The sequence below is a fragment of the Calliphora vicina genome, chromosome 2, assembly GCF_958450345.1.
Source record: "Calliphora vicina chromosome 2, idCalVici1.1, whole genome shotgun sequence".
Lineage (NCBI taxonomy): Eukaryota > Metazoa > Arthropoda > Insecta > Diptera > Calliphoridae > Calliphora > Calliphora vicina.
This window is the reverse complement of record NC_088781.1, coordinates 71,740,990-71,764,260: the sequence shown is the minus strand read 5'-3', so window position 1 is coordinate 71,764,260 and position 23,271 is coordinate 71,740,990. Positions and strand designations below refer to the sequence as shown.

The window sequence follows — 23,271 nt, the reverse complement described above, 5'->3', positions numbered from 1 at the left end:
TGTGACGAACTTTTTTACTCGGCGAAGAACAGCTGATGCTGTTGTTAAACGAGTTAAAAACAACTTCAGCTAGTTTTATATTTAGAGTCGACTTCAGCGTCAGAAGTATACTTTAACTTGTCTATGATAGACCTAAAGTCCACTCTTAAGTAAAGTCGAGTTTAATTCTCTTAAAATGTACTTTATTTTTGACTATGATTATGGGCCATAATATTTAAATTGAGTGTAGTCATGTTAAAAGAAGTAATAAGTAATAGCCTGCGCTGAGAAAATGAGCAAAACATTTTCAGATGTGGGCCTTATATGGCGGCTATGATCAATTATGTACCGATCGCCATGACATTAGGACGAGTAATTTACTCACTTGTGTTGAATTTTTTCGGGATACCAACACTTTTCGGAGTTTTATGCTCTTTTAGAAGTGGGCAGAAGTTAGTATGGGAGCTAGGGTCAATTATGAAGCGATCCACACAAAATTTAGCATTTCCCAAATATTTAAAATTTGGTTTTGGTAGTTTTTAATCAGAAATTTGGTAGGAAAAATATTTTATGAGTGGCAACGCTGCACAGTGGTATGAGAAAAAAAAGAGGGAAATAAATCTGTAACATCTAAACCCTTACTTCGATTTGAATGAAATTTCACATGCTCAAAGGGGAAGTTTTGTCGAGTTTAAGTTTTGAATCCGGGCCTCATGAGCCCACCAGGAGCTGGGCCAAGGGTCCCCAAAGTAGGACACCTCGGGTATGGTCAATTTTAAAAATGATACTATTTCTAAAGTTTACAGCTCTCACTATATTTTATTTCTTGTGGTTTGTTTAAAGCTTGTGTATGCTTGCTAGTTGTTGTTTTAAGTAAAGGTATTGACAAGGCGCGCTCTCCCTCTCTCTCTTTTTTCGCTTGTTTGGTTCTAGCGTCATATTTTATGCATATTAACAAAATATTTATTATTTACATAAATAAGGTAAGCCCCCACTATTCAATTATCCACACTATATTAAGTTTTTATACTCTTTTTTAATATACACATCTGCTCAAAATAATAGATACACCAAAATTTATTTTTTAAAAACGAAAAAAAATAATGGTATATTGTAAATTATAAAAAAAATTCAGTCGATTTTTATTTATAGTTAAAAGGAGAGTAAAAAACAAAAACAAAATATTTCATAATTAATAATAAATATTATAAAGTAAATTAAATTTCTTAAATTTGGTGCTCATAATAATAGATACATTTTTTAAAAATTCTTATTAAACAAAAGCTAATAAATTTTATCTTAAAAAAATTAGTTTATTATTAAAGTAAAGCTAGTATCCAGTATATCCACCTTTGTTTTGTAAAACTTTCTCCACTCTTCTGGGCATACTGGATATCAAGTTCTGACACTTCTCCAATGGAATCTCGTACCATATTTTTTGCGTTTTCTCCCATAAATCGTCTTTATTTTTGAAAACTTCCTTCGAAAGCCTTATCTTTAATTCACTCCACAAGTTTTCTATTGGGTTTAAATCAGGGGATTGGCTGGGCCAGCTTAAAACAGGTACGTTATTCTCCAAGAACCAGTTTTTAACTAATCTTGAACTATGTTTTGGGTCGTTGTCCTGCTGGAATGTCCATATTAATGGCATATTTTCCGATGCATATGGAAGCATTACGTTTTCCAATATGTCTCTATACCCACTAGCATTCATGGTATCTTCTATTCGGAATATCGGACCAACACCATTCCATGAAAAGCAACCCCAAACCATTATGTTTCCCCCGCCATGTTTTACCGTCTTTTTTGTAAATTTAACGTGGAATTCTTTTCCTTTTGGTCGGCGTACATTTCTTTGGCAGTCGTTTCCAAACAAATTTATTTTTGTTTCGTCGCTCCAAAAAATATTTCTCCATTTTTTTTCGCCTTCACACCCGGACCATTGTAAGTGCTCTTTAGCAAATTCTAATCTTGTCTTGATATTTTTTTGGCGCTTTAGTGGCACTTTTCTGGCAATTCTTCCCGGCAATTTAGCTTGTAAAAGACGACGACGAACTGTTTGTGGACTGATTTCGTTACATAGCTCCGCAGAAATAGCTTTCGATGATATGAAAGGGTCTTTTTTAACCATAAGGACGATCCGCCTATCTGTTTCTGGACTGGTTTTCTTTGGTCTACCGCGAGTTTCTCTTTTTTGTTTTTTAGATAAAGCATTTTGGACAAAATGTAAAGATCTTCCTATGCTATTTCCCGTAATGATTTTCCTTGATTTCTCATCGTTTGAACAATTTTTTTCTCATCTTCGGTACAATGATGATTTCGTCCCATTTTCTTCAAAAGAGTCCTATTTTTTATAAAATTGTTGCTAAAATTTAAATTATACTTACTGTTTCACGTAAATAGGAACAAAAAATTGCACAAAAAAAAAAATTGTATATAAACAAATTACAAATTACTGATGTGTATCTATTTTTATGAGCAAATAATTTTTTGTAATTCAAATAAATTCGTTTTTAAAAATCAACATGAAAGCAAATAGTTGCCAGATTTTTGACTGACATGACATTGCCAGATAGAAATTTTAATAATATGATGTATTCTTAACGCTTGCGAGGAAATTTTCAATGTTACCGCCATTTAAATTTTTTCCAATTAGGTGTATCTATTATTTTGAGCAGATGTGTATATCATTTCAGTTTTTTATACTAATACTAATTGTTGTTTTTGTAGAACTGTTACCACCTTGTATGAATTCACACTGCCCTCTCCGCTGAGAAATATATAGGTTTTTCTACCGTTTAAACTGAGCCTAGTCTCATCTTGAGAACTTATAACAGAACAATAATAATATTGTTACGTTTTAAGCTTTTCAAAACGTTGGTTTATTTCCTTTTAATAAACCGGATACTTTTGATTGCAAATAAAAAAAAATTGTAACAACTCTTTATTTATTTAAAATGTACAACAACAACAGAATTAAAAAGTCGCTCAGTGTTTTTATACACGTTTATAAATTCGCAGAAATACAGACACACTTTATACACGAATTCACTGGAAAATACAGCACACTTTAAGGCTCTCAGTTGATGTTTATTCGAACAGCGTCTCTGATAAACTAACTCACGACTGCAACCACGGCCACTATTTATACACACGCCATTTCTCGTGATCTTTCTACAATGTTCTTTAACTGTCAAAACTCGTATATTCGAAGTCTAGAGCTTTCGAATTCGAATATACGAGTCGCAGCAAACATTCAGCGTTGCCATACTTACGATCAATGATCAACACAAAGCTTTTACTCAATGTTAATAATACCCACAGACATAGAGAATAGACATAGAGCGGAAACTCTCCTGTCAAAGACCTAACTCAGTTGTCAAAAACCTAAGTGGTAAGAATGTATTAGTAGAAAAAACTATGTGAAAACAAAAACAACACTCGTATGTGTGATTATTTTGAGTAATTTTTTTGTTTGAGTTTTTTTCTAGTTTCCGCTCTATGTTCTCTATGCCCACAGATATGTTACAGTTTGAGAGGCACTGCTGTTTGAAATCTACTACTTTAAATCAGCCGTTAAAATCTTTATATTTGAATTCAAGTACAATTTCGTAACAATATAGACAAATAAAAAAAACCTTGTTGCTTTTAGATTTTTGTTTGCTATTGTGAATTTTTATTAATTTCCTTTATTTGATACAGTAATATGAACTTAATATTTTTATTACAGGCGTCCATTTTCAAGTAATTTTTATACCCTCCACCACCATAAGTGGTGAATGAGGGTATATATAAGTTTGTCATTCCGTGTGTAACATTGAGAAATATTGATCTGAGCCCCAACAAAGTATATATATTATTGATCCTTATGAAATTCTAAGTCGATTGAGCTATGTCCGTCTGACTGTCCGTCTGTCTGTCTGTGTAAAACACGCTCACGTCCAAAATAGACAAACAAAATTGGTAAACTTGGAAGAAAAATGTTTATTGTTCTCCTAAGCAGTTTGGTATTGAAAATCAGCAAAATCGGTTCAGTGGAACCAGAGTTATGAACTAAAATGTGAGACAACCTAAAAAAAAATTTGATAATTTGAAATAGTTTTTGTTATTTGTGCAAATATATTGCAGATAATACCATAAAATTTTAAATCCAAATTTTTTGTGGATCGGCCCATATTTGACCATAGCTCCCATATAATGTTCACTTCCGAAAATCACTTAAATAAACATAAATGTCTTATAAATGTTGCTATTAAGTTGAAATTCGTCATAAATAGTCCCCATATATACCAAAATCGCTATACCTAATTCAATGAAGATCGGCCAATAATTGGTTATAGCTCCCATATAAGGACCACTTCCGAAAAACACATTAACCTACATAAATATCTAATAAATATCAATATCAAAACAACATTTTACACAAATCTCTAATTTATATTTAGAAATCATACTACAGGATTTTGTGAATATCGGGCAATATTTGACCATATCTCCCATATAAGGTCCACATCCGAAAATCAGTTAAGTACTTATAAATCTCTTATAAATACCTTTATCATGCTAAAATTTTACACAAATAATACTCATATACATAGAAATCACTGTACCAAATTTTACGCCGATTGGCCGATAATTGGTCATAGTAATTTTTATCCAGAAATCATACTACTGGATTTTGTGAATATCGGTCCATATTTAACCATAGCTCCCATATACTAAAATCCTCATAAATTTCTTACAAATTCAGTTATCAGGTTGAAATTCGAAACAAATTTGTTCAATATATACAAAAATCGATGTACCAAATTTTACGATGATAGGTCCATAATTGGTAATAGCCTCTATATAAGAACCACTTCCGGAAAACACATTAACCTGAACAAATATCCAAAATAATCTGTACTGATCCAAAATTTTACGCCGATCAGTAATTTGTATCCAATAATCGTACTACAAGATTTTTTAAATATTGGTCCATAATTCGGCATAGCACTCATATAAGGTCCACTCTTGTTAATAGCGTCGTTTATATAAAATTCTACAAAAATAGCCCTCAAATACTTAGACCTATAATAGGTCATAGCTTCCATATATTGAACCAAAATAGTACACAGATCAAATCATACTACTGAATTTTTTGAATATCGGTCCATAATTGGCAACAGCTCCCACATAAATACATAAAAATCACGTTAAAATATTTTATGTCACGTTAAAATAATCCCATAACCCAATATTTTTAAATTTGTCTAAATATATTTGTATACCCTTTTTAATACTCTATTTCTTCACTTGAGGTTAAAAAGGAAAAATGTTGATCCAAACGTATTAACAAATTATTAAGTATATAAATTGTTAAATTTCATACGTTCCAATAGGAATTTCAATTATAAATTGCTGAATTAGATAAAATTTTTTGTACTTTTGAAATAAAATATTTTCTGCTAAAACTAGTATTTCTAACAATTGTTAAGTATATTATTTCAGCTGTTATACCATCATATTTAGGTGGAGGGTATATAAGATTCGGCACGGCCGAATATAGTACTCTCACTTGTTTTTTGGTGAATTTGACAAAGATGTATGAACAAATTATGTAAGCTGTTTAAAAAACGTAATGTGCGTTAATGGGAATATGTACCAGTATAAAACATTTTCGAGTTATTAAACATTCTGCCGACCAAATTATTTCCAAAAATTCAAAATTATGAGAAGTACTTTTATATCAAGTGTTGTGACACAGAACAGAATCTGGTCAGATTTCCATGTTATTGTGCGATTAACTTAAGCAAGGATTCTGAAAATTAATAAAGTAATTAAAATTAAACTTACCAGAATATGCACCAATACACACAAAAGGAATGATAAGCAGTAGTCCACGAAGTATTCGTATATGTTGTACAATAGAATACATCATTTAATTGACAATAGTCCTCAATAAAATATTGTATCTGCAACCGCCATTGACATTTGTTTTAGTATGATTTCTTATTAAATCGAGATTCCATACTAAAAAATAAGAAAGATAGTTTTGTTTTTGTTAGTAGTGCGGTTGGATATTTTATCTTTTTTCAATTTTTAATTTTAATAAATAATATCAAATGTCCGGTTTTACACTCTTTTAGAGTCCTCTTTTTTCCCCATGTGGAAATAATTTTCGAAAATTTTTATATTAATTATAAGTAAAAAGTGCAATTAGAAAATAATAATTCTTTGTAATTTTATTGAAAAATAAATTTTAATAAAAAAGTACCAAAAAAGGATACCATTTATCCCAATTGAAAATTCAAATTTCAAAAAAGTACCAAAAAGATTGCTACTTATTATTTTTCCAGGTCCGATGAATTAAAAATTAAAGGCTTCTACTGGTACTATTTTTACCCGTTTTGGTAACATAGGATATCGAATTTCCAAAAAGTACCGGACACCTGTCGGCTCTTTTTTTTTGATTAAAGGCGGACACATTTATTTCTATGTTTATTTGTTTTGGAGATATAGATGTACAGTTTTTACCCTGTTTGGCCGTTTTAACCACCGTAGCGTTCGAATTTCCTAAAATCCCTTCTTAGTGGATCTAGATGATGTAGAAGGAAACTAATATTCGAATTTCAAGTTTCTAAAAACACTACCAAATTTTTGTCACAAAAGTAAGTATTTTAAAAGTGTTCGGATAAATTAAGAAAAATTAACTCATTATTTATATTTTTTTGTACTTTTAATTAAAATTTAGAAGTAATAATACAATTTGAAAAAAAAAACAAATTTCTTAACAAAAATAATAGCAAAATCTACACAATGGCGCCACGTGGTAAAGAGATTTGAAAGATTTAATTATAAAATACTTCAAAGAAAGTAAAACTGTTCGGGGAATTGCAGAAATTGTGAAGAAAAGCCCTGCGACGATACAAAAAGTCATTGAGAAGTATAGTCATACTGATAATAAGCCTAGATCAGGTCGTACGCGTATGTTTACAGCAAATATTTGGATATTTTCAAAGACAATTTGGAAGATAGTGCTAAAAAAATGGGTCATATATCTTCCAACAAGATAATGACTCAAAACATACGGCGTTAATTGTGAAGGATTGGCTTTAAACTAATGTCCAAAACCAATTAAAACCACCACCTCAATCACCCGACTTGAACCCGATAGAGCACATTTGGGAGCATTTGGACCGTCAAGTGCGAAAACACGAAATAAAAACAAAAGAAAACCTTAAAAGTCTTCTTCGGGAAGAATGGGACAAAATTGACCAAAATGTGACCCAAAACTTGGTGAAATCGATGCTGTCGAGAATGTGTGCAGTAATAAAAGCAAAGGGTTACCCAACTAAATACTAATAAGTTAGACATATTAATAATAAATTTCATACCCCAAAGTTTTTTTGTTTTGCCACTATCGCACTTAAAATTCAGTCAATTCAAATATTTGTTCCTAAATAGCTGGCCGCCACTGAATATACTTTATGGGATCGCAAATAAAAAATGTGGAAATTACAAACCTATACATCCCCTTACCATTCATGGTGAAGGGTATAAAACCATAGTTTAAATCTCAGCAAACGTAAATTTTTTTTCGTTCACAGAACTTAATTGATATCCTGATTAAAATTGTTGTTCCATATCGGTGGTCCTTCTATGGGAGCCATGACCGATTATGGACCGATGTTGTTGAAATTCGGAATGGCGATTTTTTATATATAATATAGAATTTTAATGATAACCATATTTGTAAGAGATTTATTAATTCATATTGAGTGTAAATATTTCGGAGGTGGACAATCAATTTTTATATACATACTTATATGGGCATTTATAATCAATTTAATTACGACATTTATAAAAAATATGTAAATGTATTCAAACATAAACCAATCCAAACAAAATATCTTTTTGTGATTTCATTTTACTTGAAACTCATTGTTGCAGATTTTTGTACGGATACAGTCTTATTTCTGGAAGAAATCATGGATCGATTTTTACTACTTTTAACAGAGTTTGTACTTTTATTGTAGGAATAACGTATATAAATGTTCATGGTATTATCTGCAATACATTTAAAGAAAATACCAAAAAATTTAAAAAAAAGCCTGGATCTTCGCATTTTATTGATGAAATTATGCACCAATATAAATCCTATAGAAAACTTGTGGGATTATCTCAACAAAAAATTTCAGGAGTACATGATTTCGAGAAAAACTGGTTTAAGTAGTTTGAAAATTGTAACAACTCTTTATTTATTTAAAATGTACAACGACAGAATTGTGACTATTTAGTCACTCAATGTTTTTTATTCACGTTTATAAATTCGCAGAAATACAGACACACTTTAAGGCACTCAGTTGATGTTTATTCGAAAAGCGTCTCTGATATACTAACTAACAACTGCAACCTCTGCCACTATTTATAACACTGCCATCTGCACTCTAGATTGTTCTTTAACTGTCAAAGCTCGTATATTCTAGAGCTTTCTAATACATACGCCATCTGTGGTGTACTTTCTACAATGTTCTTTAACTAAATATTCGAATTCGAATATACGAGTCGCAGCAAACAGCGTTACCATACTTACGATCAATCCCTGCCAGCAATTGGAAGTTATATTTTCGATATGTATACTAAAATGTGTCTATTTTGTGTCGCAAAGATGTTACTCAGCATATAAAAAACATTTAACAAAAACAAATTACATTACTATCGAATTATGCTCATCTTAAAGTACATTTTAGTTACAAATAAAGATCCCTAAAAATTAACTTAATGGACAATATTAAAAAGTACATTATGATAAAAAACGATCCATTTTAGTATACAAAAGAATATTATTTTTGGTTAGTGACAAATATTACAATAACAAATTACATTAATACCGACTTTTTACTGTTTACATTTTAAAAGAAAGAAGAAGAACAAGACAATACTCAGTATATTTATGAATTTTAAAATCATCGGTTGTGTTAAATAAAAAGTGTGTGTTTTAAATTAAGTTCAAATTAAATAGTGATAAATAAAGTTTTATTAAATAATTAGTGATTAATTTAAATTATATTTGTAATTGAAGTGTTTGTTAAAAGTGTCTCAATAACTAAAGTTTTTTTTTAAAGGTATAGAGTTAGTGCAATAACTAGTGAATTTTTTTTGTTTAAATGTAAATACGTATTCCAACTAATTAGTGAAACATACTTTATATAATTTTGTATACTATAATTTTTAATTAAAGTCATATTAAGTTAAGTTATATCATTATTTTATTTATTTTTAATGTAAATACTTATATGCATAGTGTTTTCATAGCTGGAATGCAATAAAATATTTCCATTTTAATGCAAGAAGCAGAATTGGAAACATTATCTTCTCTCTGGACACTTTTTAGACATAAATTTAGATATAATAATAAAATGGATGGAATTGGTAGGTATCATATGCGTGGCACGTTTTTTCCCGCACTGTGACACTATTACGATAAGAAAGCGAGCGAGCGATCATATTCGATGAATTTCAACTTCAAGATGATACGTTTGGGACACTTTTTGGATAGTAATTGTTGGCAGGGATGGTTAACGGAAAGCTATTATTCAATGTTAATAATGCCCACAGATATGTTAGAGGCACTGCTATTTGAAAGCATTATGCAACTTTTAAATCAGCCGTTAAAATCGTTATATTTGAATTCAAGTACAATTTCTTAACGATATTGTATTTGAATTCAGGATCATGTCGAACTAGCTAAAATTTTTTTAAGCATAGCTACAAAACGGAAACTAAAGGATTTGCTAGTCAATTGTTTTGCAGATTGTTCGGGAGTTAATCTGATCAGAATATTTCTGTTGAAAATTTAATGATGGACTTTGTTTTCGAATGTTTTTTAATATTATCAATACTTGAATTGTTAACTTTAACGTTATTTTTTGTTTTAAACGTGTGATCGAATTATTCGAACAAGTTAAAATCTCTTATTTGAATTATTCGAACAAGAGAAAAATCGAATAATTCGAATATAGGAGTCTATCTGCGTGAAATTATTCACAAATACTCTCTGTTGATAAGATTTATTTGGTATTCCATACAAATCTCAACCGGAAATACTGTTTGTGCAGTCATAAATAGGTTGATTATGCGGCAATCATCATAAAATTTTGAACATATTAGTTCTAAGTTCTCTGAAATTATTATGGAAAATATTTTATATGAACCTAAATACATATTTCTAACAACTTTTGTGAAAATCGGTTCTTATTCATGTTATGGTCCGAACCATAGGGTAACATAGAGATGAGACATATTTGTCAGAAACCTAAGTCTGTTGTCAAAAACCTATTTCTGGCAACAACAAAATACATGCTACTCAATGTATTTTGTTTTTGTATCAGACATATGATTTGTTGTATTTTTGTTTTTCAAATCGGAGTGTCTCTATGTATAATTTTCTATGGTCCGAACTATGTTTAACTTTTTTTTACTGTTTTAACTTTTTTTAATTTGTAAGCAATGAATTTAAATTTTGGTTTCTGTTACTGAAAGTTTAATAAATACTATCGAAAATTTAATAACAATTGTTCAAACTTATTTCAACATTCATATTTTTGGAATAAAGGATAATAGATAAGTCGCATGTACGCATGTGTACTAGATTAGTTGTTAGATTTGAATGTTAAGTTACCATGGTTTAGTCTATATATAATTCTTCTGTATGTGTGTTAATAACTGAACTCCTCCTTAACGGCTGGGCCGATTTCGATGAAATTCTTTGTGTGTGTTTGAGTGGGTCCCTGGATGGGTTAGATTCACAATTGATCTATATAGGTACAATGGGCGTGGCACCAAATTTATGATTGCATATCTGGAATACTATTAAAGTGGGAGTCTTCAGACTTTGTGTGAGCTGTGGCAGAACACATGTATGTAATGGCATCACGTGAGAACGGCTGGAGCGATTTGGCTGATTTTTTTATTCGATTCGAAATTTTCAGGAGATGGTTTGTAAAGAAAAAAAATTCAAAAATTCCTGTTAAAATTCGGAAATTTTTTTTATTTGAGTCCAGTCAACTGTAATAAAAAGCTCCCTAAAGTATGCAGTACAAATTTAGATATTTTATTTGCAAATAAATAAGAACCGGCAGGTGTATGTGGGTTGGAGAAACTTGAAGAACTAATATTAGTAAATGCTACCGGGCGAAGCAGGGCGGTCAACTAGTTTTTAATAAGTATTGTTTCACTATAAGCTATATTTATTTTACTATCGCAAATTTTGCCTTCGTTTACTTTTTATTGGGAGCATGACTTAAAAATGCGGGATTTTTTTAGCTGCCCTGGGCGAGCTTTGTCCTCCGTGTCAAAGTCACTACTTCTGAACCGCACAAACTCTCGCACGTTGAAACCGATGAAACACATTCACCATAAGCATCTGTGAGCAATCGGTGTGCTTCCCGCATATTACTTACGCTTTGTTGGCACAAAATTCGACCCAAAAAAACCATGACATATAAGTTATCTTTTAAAAGATACGCCATTCCGCATTTATAAGTCATAGACCCAATATATTTTTATGAAGCATAATTTCTAATATGTTATTATGTAGTTTTAAATTACTCATAACAACAATAAAGTAAAATTATAACATAAATATTTTCATTTCTACTTTAATTTAAATACTTGTTATACATACAAACATATATGTATATTACTTTTGCATTTAATATTTCACTGTGTTATTTGTGGTTGTCGGTCAATGCACTTTTAAATAATTTAAATCATTATTAAATCCAGTTCTTACTGAAAATACAATATCTAAATGCATTATTTTAACTATTTGCTGCTACGAAAGTCTTGTATGATTAAAAAAGCATTTCATGAAAATAGTGGTAGAGCTTATTTCGTCTAATATTTGCACAACCTGGACATATCTTTAGGAATGTAAACAAAATAAATATTTCACATACTTTAAATTTATCCATTTATCCTAAAAAATATTAGATTTTGTCTTAGGTCAAAAACATAATAAAGTAGGTATTTCGACATCACAAATTTTTCACATCCTTCAATCTCTCTTTGACACCCATACACTATGATTCTTTATCAATTACACTATGCTACACCAAAAATATGCATCGATTCTCATATACATATACGTAGTAGTTATTATATTTTATTGGACACCACAGAGTTCGGAAATACTTATAGTTTTTCTCGATCAGAAGATACTTTTTGAAAATCGGTTGGAAAAAAAACGCAATTTGTTAAATTTTTTTAAATAGGCAGTTGACAGTTTTTTTGGTCTAGATGGACAGCATCCTGACTTTAAACTACCGTAACTCGCCCATTTTACAGCCGATTTTCAAAAATGTTTTATATTTAAAGGTAAAACTCATATATTCAAACAAGAGAAACGATTTTAAATCAGGGGTCAAATTACCGCATTCTATATCGAGTAAAATTTATCGTAATTTTCTTATTTGAGATTATGGCATTCGATATCAAGCAAGAAATTTAGTACATTTTATCATAATTTCGATATCGAAATTATAGCTCATTCGGCCCCAGTTACAGTCGAGCATATTTATGATGTTTTGAAGTTGTAACTTTAAGAATATTGTTATATCGCTAAAACAGAAAGTACTTAATGAAGTGATACAGAAAAATTTGTTCGTTTTTGCATTTTCGACCCATATAAAAAAACTTGAGAATGACAATGTTTATTTAGCTAACATTATTTGTTTGGTGTTAATTAATGAGTGTATCCCAATTTTGCAAATAATTTATGTAAATATGCAGATTTGCAGCGGTGATTTTATGGTAAAACTAAAAAACCGAATATTAATGAAGCATGCATTTCTGTAGTATCTTAGTTTCTTGTTATTTTAAAATAGATTCACTCAATATTAAATAAAATCAATTAGTGAAAAGTGAGCTCTAAATATATACCTTTAAATAAAAAAAATAAACATTAACAAGATGTCATTATATTCATTGAGAATTTTCGGATTTCAGAAACTGATATATACTGTCACAGACTGTCACATAATTCGTTCAGAATGGTTTCAATTCCGTAGTTATTATTCCAATCAATTTTGTTTTAGCTTCCGTTTGATTTTATTAATTCCCAATAGATTGGTTTATATTTTTACAAACATATAACAATTTCATTTAGAAAGATAAACTTGGTTTCATTCCGAAAACATTTTTGGTTCCACCTTTTCTGAAGAAGCAAAATATGGAATGAATTCCACTTTCGATCGGAATGGAATTCTGTGAAATATCTGATAAAAACCGAATATTAATGAGAGTCTCTGTATGTACATTAGACCTGCTCTAAAAATATGGATTTGCTTTGGATGGGTCTTATTTTGTTATTAAGTAACTAAAACGAGAATCAGTGCCGAAATCTATTGAAAGTTCACAACTTTGTATCAAAAATGGTAGCTTTTACGATTTTTTCAAAAATAATATTATTTAATCTACAGAAAATTATCTGTCTAACATGGTTATTAAACATTAACATTTCGAAAGTTCGAGCATATTAAGCTAATATTTCTAGTTTACGCATTTTCATATGTGTAAAAAATAATTGTTTATACAACTTTTGCGTGGAAAACAATGGGTTAACAATACAAAAATGCTGTTTTTATGGAAAAATGCTACCAACTTGGTTATTTCTCACTCGATATATGTACATATTAGAAAGCTAATTATCTTTAGAAGATAAGATTTATTTCAAAAGTTTAAAACTTTATTTTTTAAATACAACATTTTTCAATTTTCGACATATTTTAGATACTAATTAACCAAATAAGAACCATCCAAAGCAAATCTATTTTTTTTGGGCTGGTCTATTTGCATATTCCATTGAGAAAGTGTGAAAGAGAGAGAGGGAGCATAACACACACAAACACACACGCACACACACATACACATTCAATATTAATGATGGTTGGAATGTGTGACATACATTTTACTTATATTTCACCATTTATCTAAATTAACTACATAATTATCTATGCGTACATTTTATTACTTTTTCTTATTATTATTAAATACATATTATGTTGGTTTGGATTTTGTTATCTTTCTTTTTGTGTGATGAAAATTTTACAATTATTAGATCCACATATAAATTTGCATTGATTTTATTGTACACAATTTTTTCTTTACTTGTTTTGAAATGGACTTTAATGTATACATAAATGCTCGTCGTGCATGCGATTAAAATATGAAAAGGACATATTTAGTTATTTTTGTTTTCATTTCCTTTCTTTGTCCACTTGGTTATTTAATCGAACATATTTTATTTCACGAGTTCAACACATACCGTCGATTTGTGTTATTTTTAGTTCAAACGAATTTTAAAAGCTTAATTTTATTTTAGTACTGAATTTGAGTGCGATATTACAATTTTTTTAATATTCTGCGCGCATTGCGCATTAACAATGAAAATATGTTCTTGTTTTAAGAAACAACTGGTCATAATTTCACATGAGGTATTGTTACTTTACTATGGAAATTGTACTCCTAAACACAAGGATTTTTTAAGGATACATTTTAGGGTTAAATTAAATTTGTACGATTTTTGGTTACAAAAATTATAATTTAAATTCTTTTTAAAAATAAGTATTATAAAAAAAATCAATAGAAATGTTAATATCACGAACCGAAAATATCAGTTATTTTTGAATTTTCAAAAAAAAAACAAGCGCAAGAAAATACCGGTGAACAATGTCAAACGTACCATTTCGATCGTTTTTATCGAACCAAATAAAATATAATTTTTAAGCTGTGTTTAAAAAGCTACGATAACTAAAAATTTTTAACTATTGCTACAACTACGGCTTCAAAAAATTTTCTGTAGAGGTAGCAGTAGCATTTGTCTTGTTTCGTTTTCTTGTTTTTTCTAAAACTACTGCTACCTTCAAAAAATAAAAATTGTAAATGAAGTAGTAGCATTAAAATACAAAAAAATCATTACTACTGCTATACATCGTGTTTAAATGTTTATTATTTACAAGTAGCAGTAAGGTAACAATAACGTAGCAGTTGACGTTGTAGAAGTATTTCTGGTGTTAGGGTTGAACACTTACTACTAAATTTTAAAAGTAGCAGAAGTAATAGAAAACAAATGTCTTTGCTGCTTCAAAACTTTGCTGCTTTTCTTTTTTAAGGTAGTAATACAAAACAAATTAGTCTTTTATTGCTACTACTACAACTACTGCTACTAATATGTGAAGGTAGCAGTAGTAGTAGTAATTGATTGTCTCCGAGTTTTTAGTCTACTTTTTATACACTGTTTTTAAGTTATTTTCAAAAATCACAATTTTTCTATTCCCACTCTGCATCATGAATGCCTAATTTCATATTTCTGTGTCTATTATAGAAAATACATCATCATGTTTTTAATTTTTAGGTTTATTATTATAAAATATTTGTAGTGGTGTGGTGGTCATCTGTTTGAACAAATTCAAAACACAAAGAACAAGAGTGGCCAGATTACCAGCGGCGCTGATAAGCTTAGTATGTTTTCATAAATAGGAGCTAGAAGTATTCCAGCATCTCCTTACTGGTGTAATGACTTGTTTTCTCAACGCTGGCGTAGCTCAGCGTTGTCCAGGCTCGTTCAGAAATTTATAAATAAAAATTAAAGAATTTAGTTGTTTGTTAATACGTTATAAAACTTTTATTGAACATTTAATTATTTGACCCAAAATAAAACATTTATTACACTTAAAAATAATTTTTTTTATAAACAAAAGGCAGGTCAACTAACTCCACCTTTCTTACTATCTATTGATATAGTAACCTAGCTAACTAACTAGTTACCTTTACCACAAAGTATACAGAGATGTCAAATTTGACGTTTCAAAAATTCAAAATCAGATGATAGGGCAGTTCTATTAAAAAGGGATAGCAAATATTTTGTACTACAATATCAGTGATGTGTTAAAGCAAAACGCTATACACAACGCGAATATGGTAGACAAAGTAATGTAATCAAAACAAACAAATAAACAAAACGATGAAAAGGGCAGTTTATAAAGAAAGAGACAAATAGAATACGAGAACAAACTGCGATGTGTATTTGTAAAAAAAATATTCGGGTTAAAAAATATTTTTTCTGATTTTGACCCACTGTAGGTCCAACTTACTATGGTCTTATATACATCGTTGCAAAGGTCTTTGAAATATCTATGATTAGATATTCATATTGTCTATATTAATGACTTAGTAATCCTGATATACATAGGTCAAAAATCGATGTTGTCCTGGTTTTTTTCCTCATATCTCTGCCATTTGTGGACCGATTTTGCTAATTTTAAATAGGAAACTTCTCGAAAGCATGTCTGACAGCATTATTGAATATTTGGATCCTGACGATATCTTGGGTCTTCAGAAAATTTATTTCAACAGACAGGCAGGCGGATCCAGAATATTTTGTGGATATTACAAACGGAATGACAAACTTATATATACCCGTCTCACGAACGTGAAGTGTATAAAAATATAATACTAAGTATTTATTTTGGTGGGGTCATATTGGTCATACCTATACACAAATGATTTGCCCTCCCTCTCGAGGTTTCACTCTCGTTGTGGCTGACTGCCACAATACCAGATCCTGTGCCGTAAGCCAGAATAAACTGACCACAAATAAAACACAGCTCAAGTACTCTGCCGCGACGCCAATTAGATCTAGGCAAGTTAGGGTCACGAATTAGAAAAAGGCTCCCTTCATCCATGGGTTTCGTTGGCAATTACCACTTCGTACGTCGAGTAAACTCAGGCAAGTATTCTCGGATCCATTGTCGCCACCAACCGTTTATTTTAGTTCTGTACGACACGCCACTGTTTGCGCAAACAATTAAGTTTAGGTTCATATGGCGCTGCAGTTTGTGTAGAATTTGTGCAACCAAGTAAGAAATGGTTGGGCGTAATAGGCTCCAGCTCATCAGGTGATACAGGCAAGTGGGTTAGAGGGCGAGAGTTCACAATATTTTCAGCTTCGAGAAGTAAACACCACAATGTATCGATACGAGGATCACTTTCTTTCAACATGGCATAAAGAGCTTTTTTTATAGATAGGACAAGGCGCTCCCAAGCGCCACCTTCACTAGGGTTGGCGGGGGTGTTGAATATCCATTTGACACCGAGTGGAGACAGATGGGCTGTAATGTGATCGTGATCAAGAAACTCTTTGGATTCTCCCAGTTCTTTGACTACACCCACTTTTGGTACCATTGTCGCTGCGTATCTGTACTGGAACCCCACGCCTATTCATAAAATTCCGCAAACACAAAATGAAAGCGTCACTCGACATATCGGTTGCAAGCTCTAGGTGTACAGCACGGACGGAAAGGCACGTGAATAATGCCACCCAACGTTTTTCTTGTCTTCTACGAATTGTATCTGTTAAAGGCCCGAAAAAGTCGACACCTGTGTATGAAAAAGGCCAAACAAACGCAGTTATTCTATCGACTGGCAGCACCCCCATTTGAGGCTGATAGGGTTTGGCTTTCCGTAGTTCACAAAGCTGGCATTTAGATTCCACACTCTTAAGTAGCTCACAAATTGACGGTATCCAAAAACGACGGTGTTGGGCAAGGGTTTTTGTCCAAATACCAAATATCAAAGCCAAAATTGTTGTTTTTTCGATAATAAAATTCCTTGAATTTTATTTATTTGTACAAGTTATTTAAATTACAATTCAAAGGTGTAAATTCAAGTTAAAAAAGAAAAATTGTTGGTTGCAAATTTAAAATCGCGGGTTATAAAAAATAGAGATCCTTGCTCGATGGCTGTAAAAAAACGAATATTAAAAAAATGTATTTGATTTATGCTAATTCTTCTTCATTCTCTGGAAAAGAAGTCAAAAGAAAATTAGCATAAGACAAATCATAAAGATGGCTAATTCAGCAATATTAGCGCGAAAATTTAAATTTACACTGATCAAAATTTGCAACCACAAGTATAAACGTATAAATTTATATAATTAAAATTTATAAAAATACTAAATATTAAATATTACAAAAATTTCATAAAAACCATAAAAAAACATGAAATTAAAGATTTCATTTAGCAGACGGCGTATTTCATTTATTACAACGGCTATATTAATGTGACAAAATCGGCTATGGTACCAACTAGCGATCAAACGTGTAATTTTATGTAACTTTGAAAGTTCACCTTTGAGCAGTTCTTCGTGTTGTATTTTTCGCGAAATATTCGCCATGTAGCGTACAACCCAACTTATGGTACGCTTGAGCCTACAGTAATGTGAAAATCGATTAATAATATTTTCAATACTACTCACTTGTGTGACAAGGAAAATTTTCCGTTTAGCTCTCAACTCGTCTGAACAAGAGTCAGCAATCTTATTAATTTTGGGCTCGTCTGGCCATTCAGATTTGGGTTTTAGCAAAAAATATGGACCAGTTATCCATCTACCTTTAGGGTCATACAGCGGAGCAAATTTCGTGGATTTAGCACTCCATGGCACCAACGCCATTCTGCAATGTTGCTGTTTTCGATAATTTCCGCTACCCGATTCGCCACATATTGTTTATATTTTGTATGATCACCTCGAATCCATCTTATAGTTGTTGTAGAGTCGCTCCAATGGAAAAAATTGTTGACTCGATCATTGTGGCACTTGACGATGTTGTCCTTTAAACGCACTGCCATTGTTGCGGCTTGTAGTTCGAGCTTCGGGATCGTATGATACCATGTGGGGGCACAACTTGTTTTTGCACAAAAAAAGATAAGTGGACCTTGCCTTCAATCTCTGCTCACCAATACGCTATCGCCGATAATGCTGTCATAAACGTACTCATATAGCAACGAGGCACTTATTATTATTATTATTTATTGAGTTATCATAAAGCAATACATACATTTAAAATTTATTAAAAGTCTATGAGCTACTATCTAATTTAAGAGATTTCAACATATAAATCAATTAATAAAATTTAAAAATTACAAAATGTGAGTATATTTAATTAATAAAGAAAAAGATATGAAAAAACTTTGTATATCTGAAAATTTAACTGTTCTACTGGAACAATATAATCTAAATCTAATTATAATGTACACGTACACAAAAGTGCCAATAAAGTTCTGGACTTATTCTTATATTTTTGCGAAATACAAAACACAGAAACAAATCCTACATTTAGACAAGTAAAAGATTCGATAAGGTCGATGGGAGCATATAAGCGCTAGCGATCGGTCAGTTGGGGGGTTCGTGACCCATCTTATCCTAACTCATTTCATTACAGAATGTATTATAAAGACTCCTGTGAAAAAACAAAGAAATTACTAAATTAATAATTACGTTAAAAAATGGTAATAGACATAGACTACTATGCTATCTTGAGGTAAACAAAAACAAACAAAATATTGACCAAATTGCTAATATTAGGTTTTCTGGTGACGTTGAAAAACCATGTGCCTCATAACCCACCCTAGCCATGATTCTATAAGCACTATTTAATTTAGTATAGAATCCCAATCTCAATTTATCCTAACAAATTACATCATATAGAAAACTAGTTAATTTTCTTAGCAATTCATGTTGCTCAATTCAATTTATTTTCAAAAAAGATGTTGGTAAAATATTACAAAAAAACAAGTAAGAGTGCTATATTCGGCTGTGCCGAATCTTATATACCCTTAACCAAATTATACTTTAAAATTTTAAATATTTTTAGGTAAACAAAATTTATTTTTTTAATTTTTTGGAAAAAACAATTTTTCGTATGTTATTTTAAATTAAAATTTTTTTTTTTTTTTTTTAAATTTTAAAAAAATTTTTTTTTGTCTTTTAAATTTTTTTTTTTAAAAAAAAATTCGGGTTAATTTTGACCCGATTTTGACCCATTGTAGGTCCAACTTACTATGGTCTTATATACGTTGCAAATGTCTTTGAAATATCTATCATTAGATATCCATATTGTCTATATTAATGCCTTAGTAATCCAGATATATGTAGGTAAAAAATAGGTCAAAAATCGAGGTTGTCTTGGTTTTTTCCTCATATATCTGCCATTTGTGGACCGATTTTGCTGATTTATTACTACGTTTATACGTAGCCTATTCGCAAATAAAAATTATTTGCAATTAACTAACTCACTGTTTATAAGTCGGAAAATTTTTGTTTTTATGTGATGCCGGATGGTAAACATTAATAATTTGGTAGTAATGTTTTTGAACAAAATATGATAAATTTTATATTTTTTTAAATGCAAAAATTATAGAAACTAAAATTCATATTTATCTTGCAATCCAATTAATGCAAAAATATAATGAAATATTTTAAAAACGTCTTAATAAACTAAAAAACGTTAAAACATATGGCAATGCTTAAAATCTTATTTGCAAATAGTGTCGTTAATCAGGAATTGTTTTCGTGAGTTAGCTATTCGCAAATAAAAAAATAATTCACTGTTTATGCGGCTAATTTTTCTAAATGCAATATTTTTATTTGTGAATAAGCCGTGCGTATAAACGTAGTAATAGACTACTATGCTATCTTGAGGTAAACAAAAACAAACAAAATATTGACCAAATTGCTAATATTAGGTTTTCTGGTGACGTTGAAAAACCTTGTGCCTCATAACCCACCCTAGCCATGATTCTATAAGCACTATTTAATTTAGTATAGAATCCCAATCTCAATTTATCCTAACAAATTTCATCATATAGAAAACTAGGGTGTGTTCGTAAATTCAGTATAATTGCATCACTGCAGCAAATTAAAAGTTTAGCTTTCGAAAAAGCATATTTGCGATTATTGCTTTACGTCAAACGTTTTTTAATGCAAATTGTTGGCAGTGATGCCGCAAATTTGTGCAACCAATGCATCATTAAGTTATATGTTGCAAAGTTTGCAGGTCGTGGCATCAGTGATGCACAAATTTACTGCATTTACGAACACACCCCTAGTTAATTTTCTTAGCAATTCATGTTGCTCAATTCAATTTATTTTCAAAAAAGATGTTGGTAAAATATTACAAAAAAAAAACATAAAATAAAAAGATTTTTTGTAAATTGTACAGAAAACAATATTTAACTCTAGCGCAAAATACTTTGTTATACATTTTAGAGATACGCAAATGAAAAAATTTGTCGTATAATTGAATAAAAAATATTGAAATATACATACATGCCAAATATTAAATTTATAAAAGAATACATTTTGGTATAATCTTGGAAAAAAAACTATTTATACAAATTTTATAGAATTGTAACCGATTATGGAAATGTTGCAAAATTTAATTATTAGAAATATTTATATTTTAGGGGTTCTGAATTATGTTATTTACATATAAATTAAAATATAGTTATTATAATTGTTTTCGTTTTTAATATTGAAAATTCAAAATAAGGTATATTCATTTTTATTAATAAACGTTTACGGTTACGGTTTCATATCATCCGATTATGTATGTTTTTTAACAAGCATGAGTTTAGGGTTGTAATTAAAAGTATTAAGAATTAAGAATAAGATTAAAAGGAGAAATGTCAATTAATGCATGCTTGTGCTTCTTCTAGTTTTCAATCTTTCTTTTTGTTTAGTTTAATTTTTAGTTTTTTAGAGAAAATTTGTTTATAATATGTGATTTTGTTTGTGATTAAATCGTGATAATATTTGAATAATGAATATTTAAATAGTGCAAATTATTTTAATTAAAATATATATTATAATAGGTGTAACATATAACATATTAGAAAGGCGTCTTAAACTGAACTTGTACTGTTCACAAGGAGGTACAAGATTCCTCATTTCTCGCTTCCCCGATTAAATGGTATTGAACTAACACTATCGGACAATGCAAAATACTTAGGAGTTATTCTGGATAGTAAACTATCCTGGAAACCCAATACCCCTTCAAGGACGTCAAAAGCCTTGACGGCTATGTATGTCTGTAAGAAGGCGATAGGTACGCAGTGGGGTATTAGACCCCAGTTCGTTAACTGGCTATGTGATACGGTCATTAAGCCGACACTATTTTATGGAGTTTCTGTCTGGTGGAAGGCATTAGACAGTGGCTCGACGTGTATGCAATTCGAGAGAGTTTTAAGGAGAATGGCAATCCTGATAACAGGAGCTTTAAGAACGACCACAACAAAGTCGCTCTTTACTATATTGAACTGGATCCCTGTGGATCTAATGGCAAGCAAAATGGCATTTACATCTGCCTTTAGGCTAAACGCGATTGGTGCGTGGAAACACGCTCCATATGGTCACGCCAGCATAATAGGTAGTATTCAGACTCTTCCGGAGAATATCGATTACTGCATTTATAGGCCCTTCATAGCGAGGAATTTAGATTTCTCAATTCCGTATTATCAGCCATCAAAAGGGGCGGTTAACTGGCTTAGTTATAACAAGATATCAGACAGGGATATTTGTATATATACTGACAGTCAGGCCGCTATAAAATCCCTGACAGATGTATACACAACATCTAACTTAGTCCAGGAATGCCGGGCATCTTTAAACAGGATGGCGAGACATTTAACAGTCGTACTCAAGTGGGTACGGGGACACGGGGATATTATGGGCAACTGTGTTGCCGATGATCTGGCGAAAAAAGGCGCCATGTTATCTGACGGAGACATAGATTACCTATGTGGGATTCCGTTATCCAAATGCAAGCAATACTATGAGCTCGCTCAGGCAAGATGGGATTGTGAACCTACATGCACTATAACCAGAACGATATGGCCCCGACTAAATCGGGGACGGACAATACATCTTCTTGGCTTTACACGCTCACAATTGAGTGGTGTAGTGGCGGTCATAACTGGACACTGCACCTTTGGTAACCACGCTAGGAGACTTGGTTTGCCGTACCACGACTTCTGCAGAAGTTGTCAAAACGAGGAGGAGGATGAAACTATTTTTCATCTTCTTTGTCATTGTCCGGCATTAGGTGATCTACGCCTAAGGTTTCTGGGACATCGTTCCCTAAATAGTCTTTCTGAGCTCTCGAATATGAGGCTTGAAGGCATTAATGCCTTTATAGGTAGGAGTAATTGGTTAAAAAGACACCGCCGACTCATTGGCACGTAAATTTTTTAAGATCTCCTCCCTCTCTCTTTCTTCTTACATCTCCTTCTTAACTTCTTCAATCTTCTCCTTCTCTTTTTTTCACTTATATCCAGCGTTACCACTCATAAAATATTTTTCCTACCAAATTTCTAATTAAAAACTACCAAAGCCTACCAAAACCTACCAAATTTAAAATATTTGAGAAATGCTATATGAATTCGTTTCAAAATTAATAGTTAACTTAAAATTAT

At 31.0% G+C, this 23,271-nt stretch overlaps 1 protein-coding gene across 1 annotated transcript in view; it reads right to left on the bottom strand.

Moving 5' to 3' along the window:
* dpr19 (defective proboscis extension response 19) overlaps positions 1 to 5,986 on the bottom strand; it is a 122,441-nt gene extending 116,455 nt beyond the window's left edge. The window contains exon 1 of the mRNA XM_065501709.1: positions 5,815 to 5,986. Coding sequence (XP_065357781.1) covers positions 5,815 to 5,899 — 85 coding nt within the window. The 5' untranslated portion in view covers positions 5,900 to 5,986. The remainder of the gene's footprint in view (positions 1 to 5,814) is intronic.
* Between the last annotated feature and the right edge of the window lie 17,285 nt (positions 5,987 to 23,271).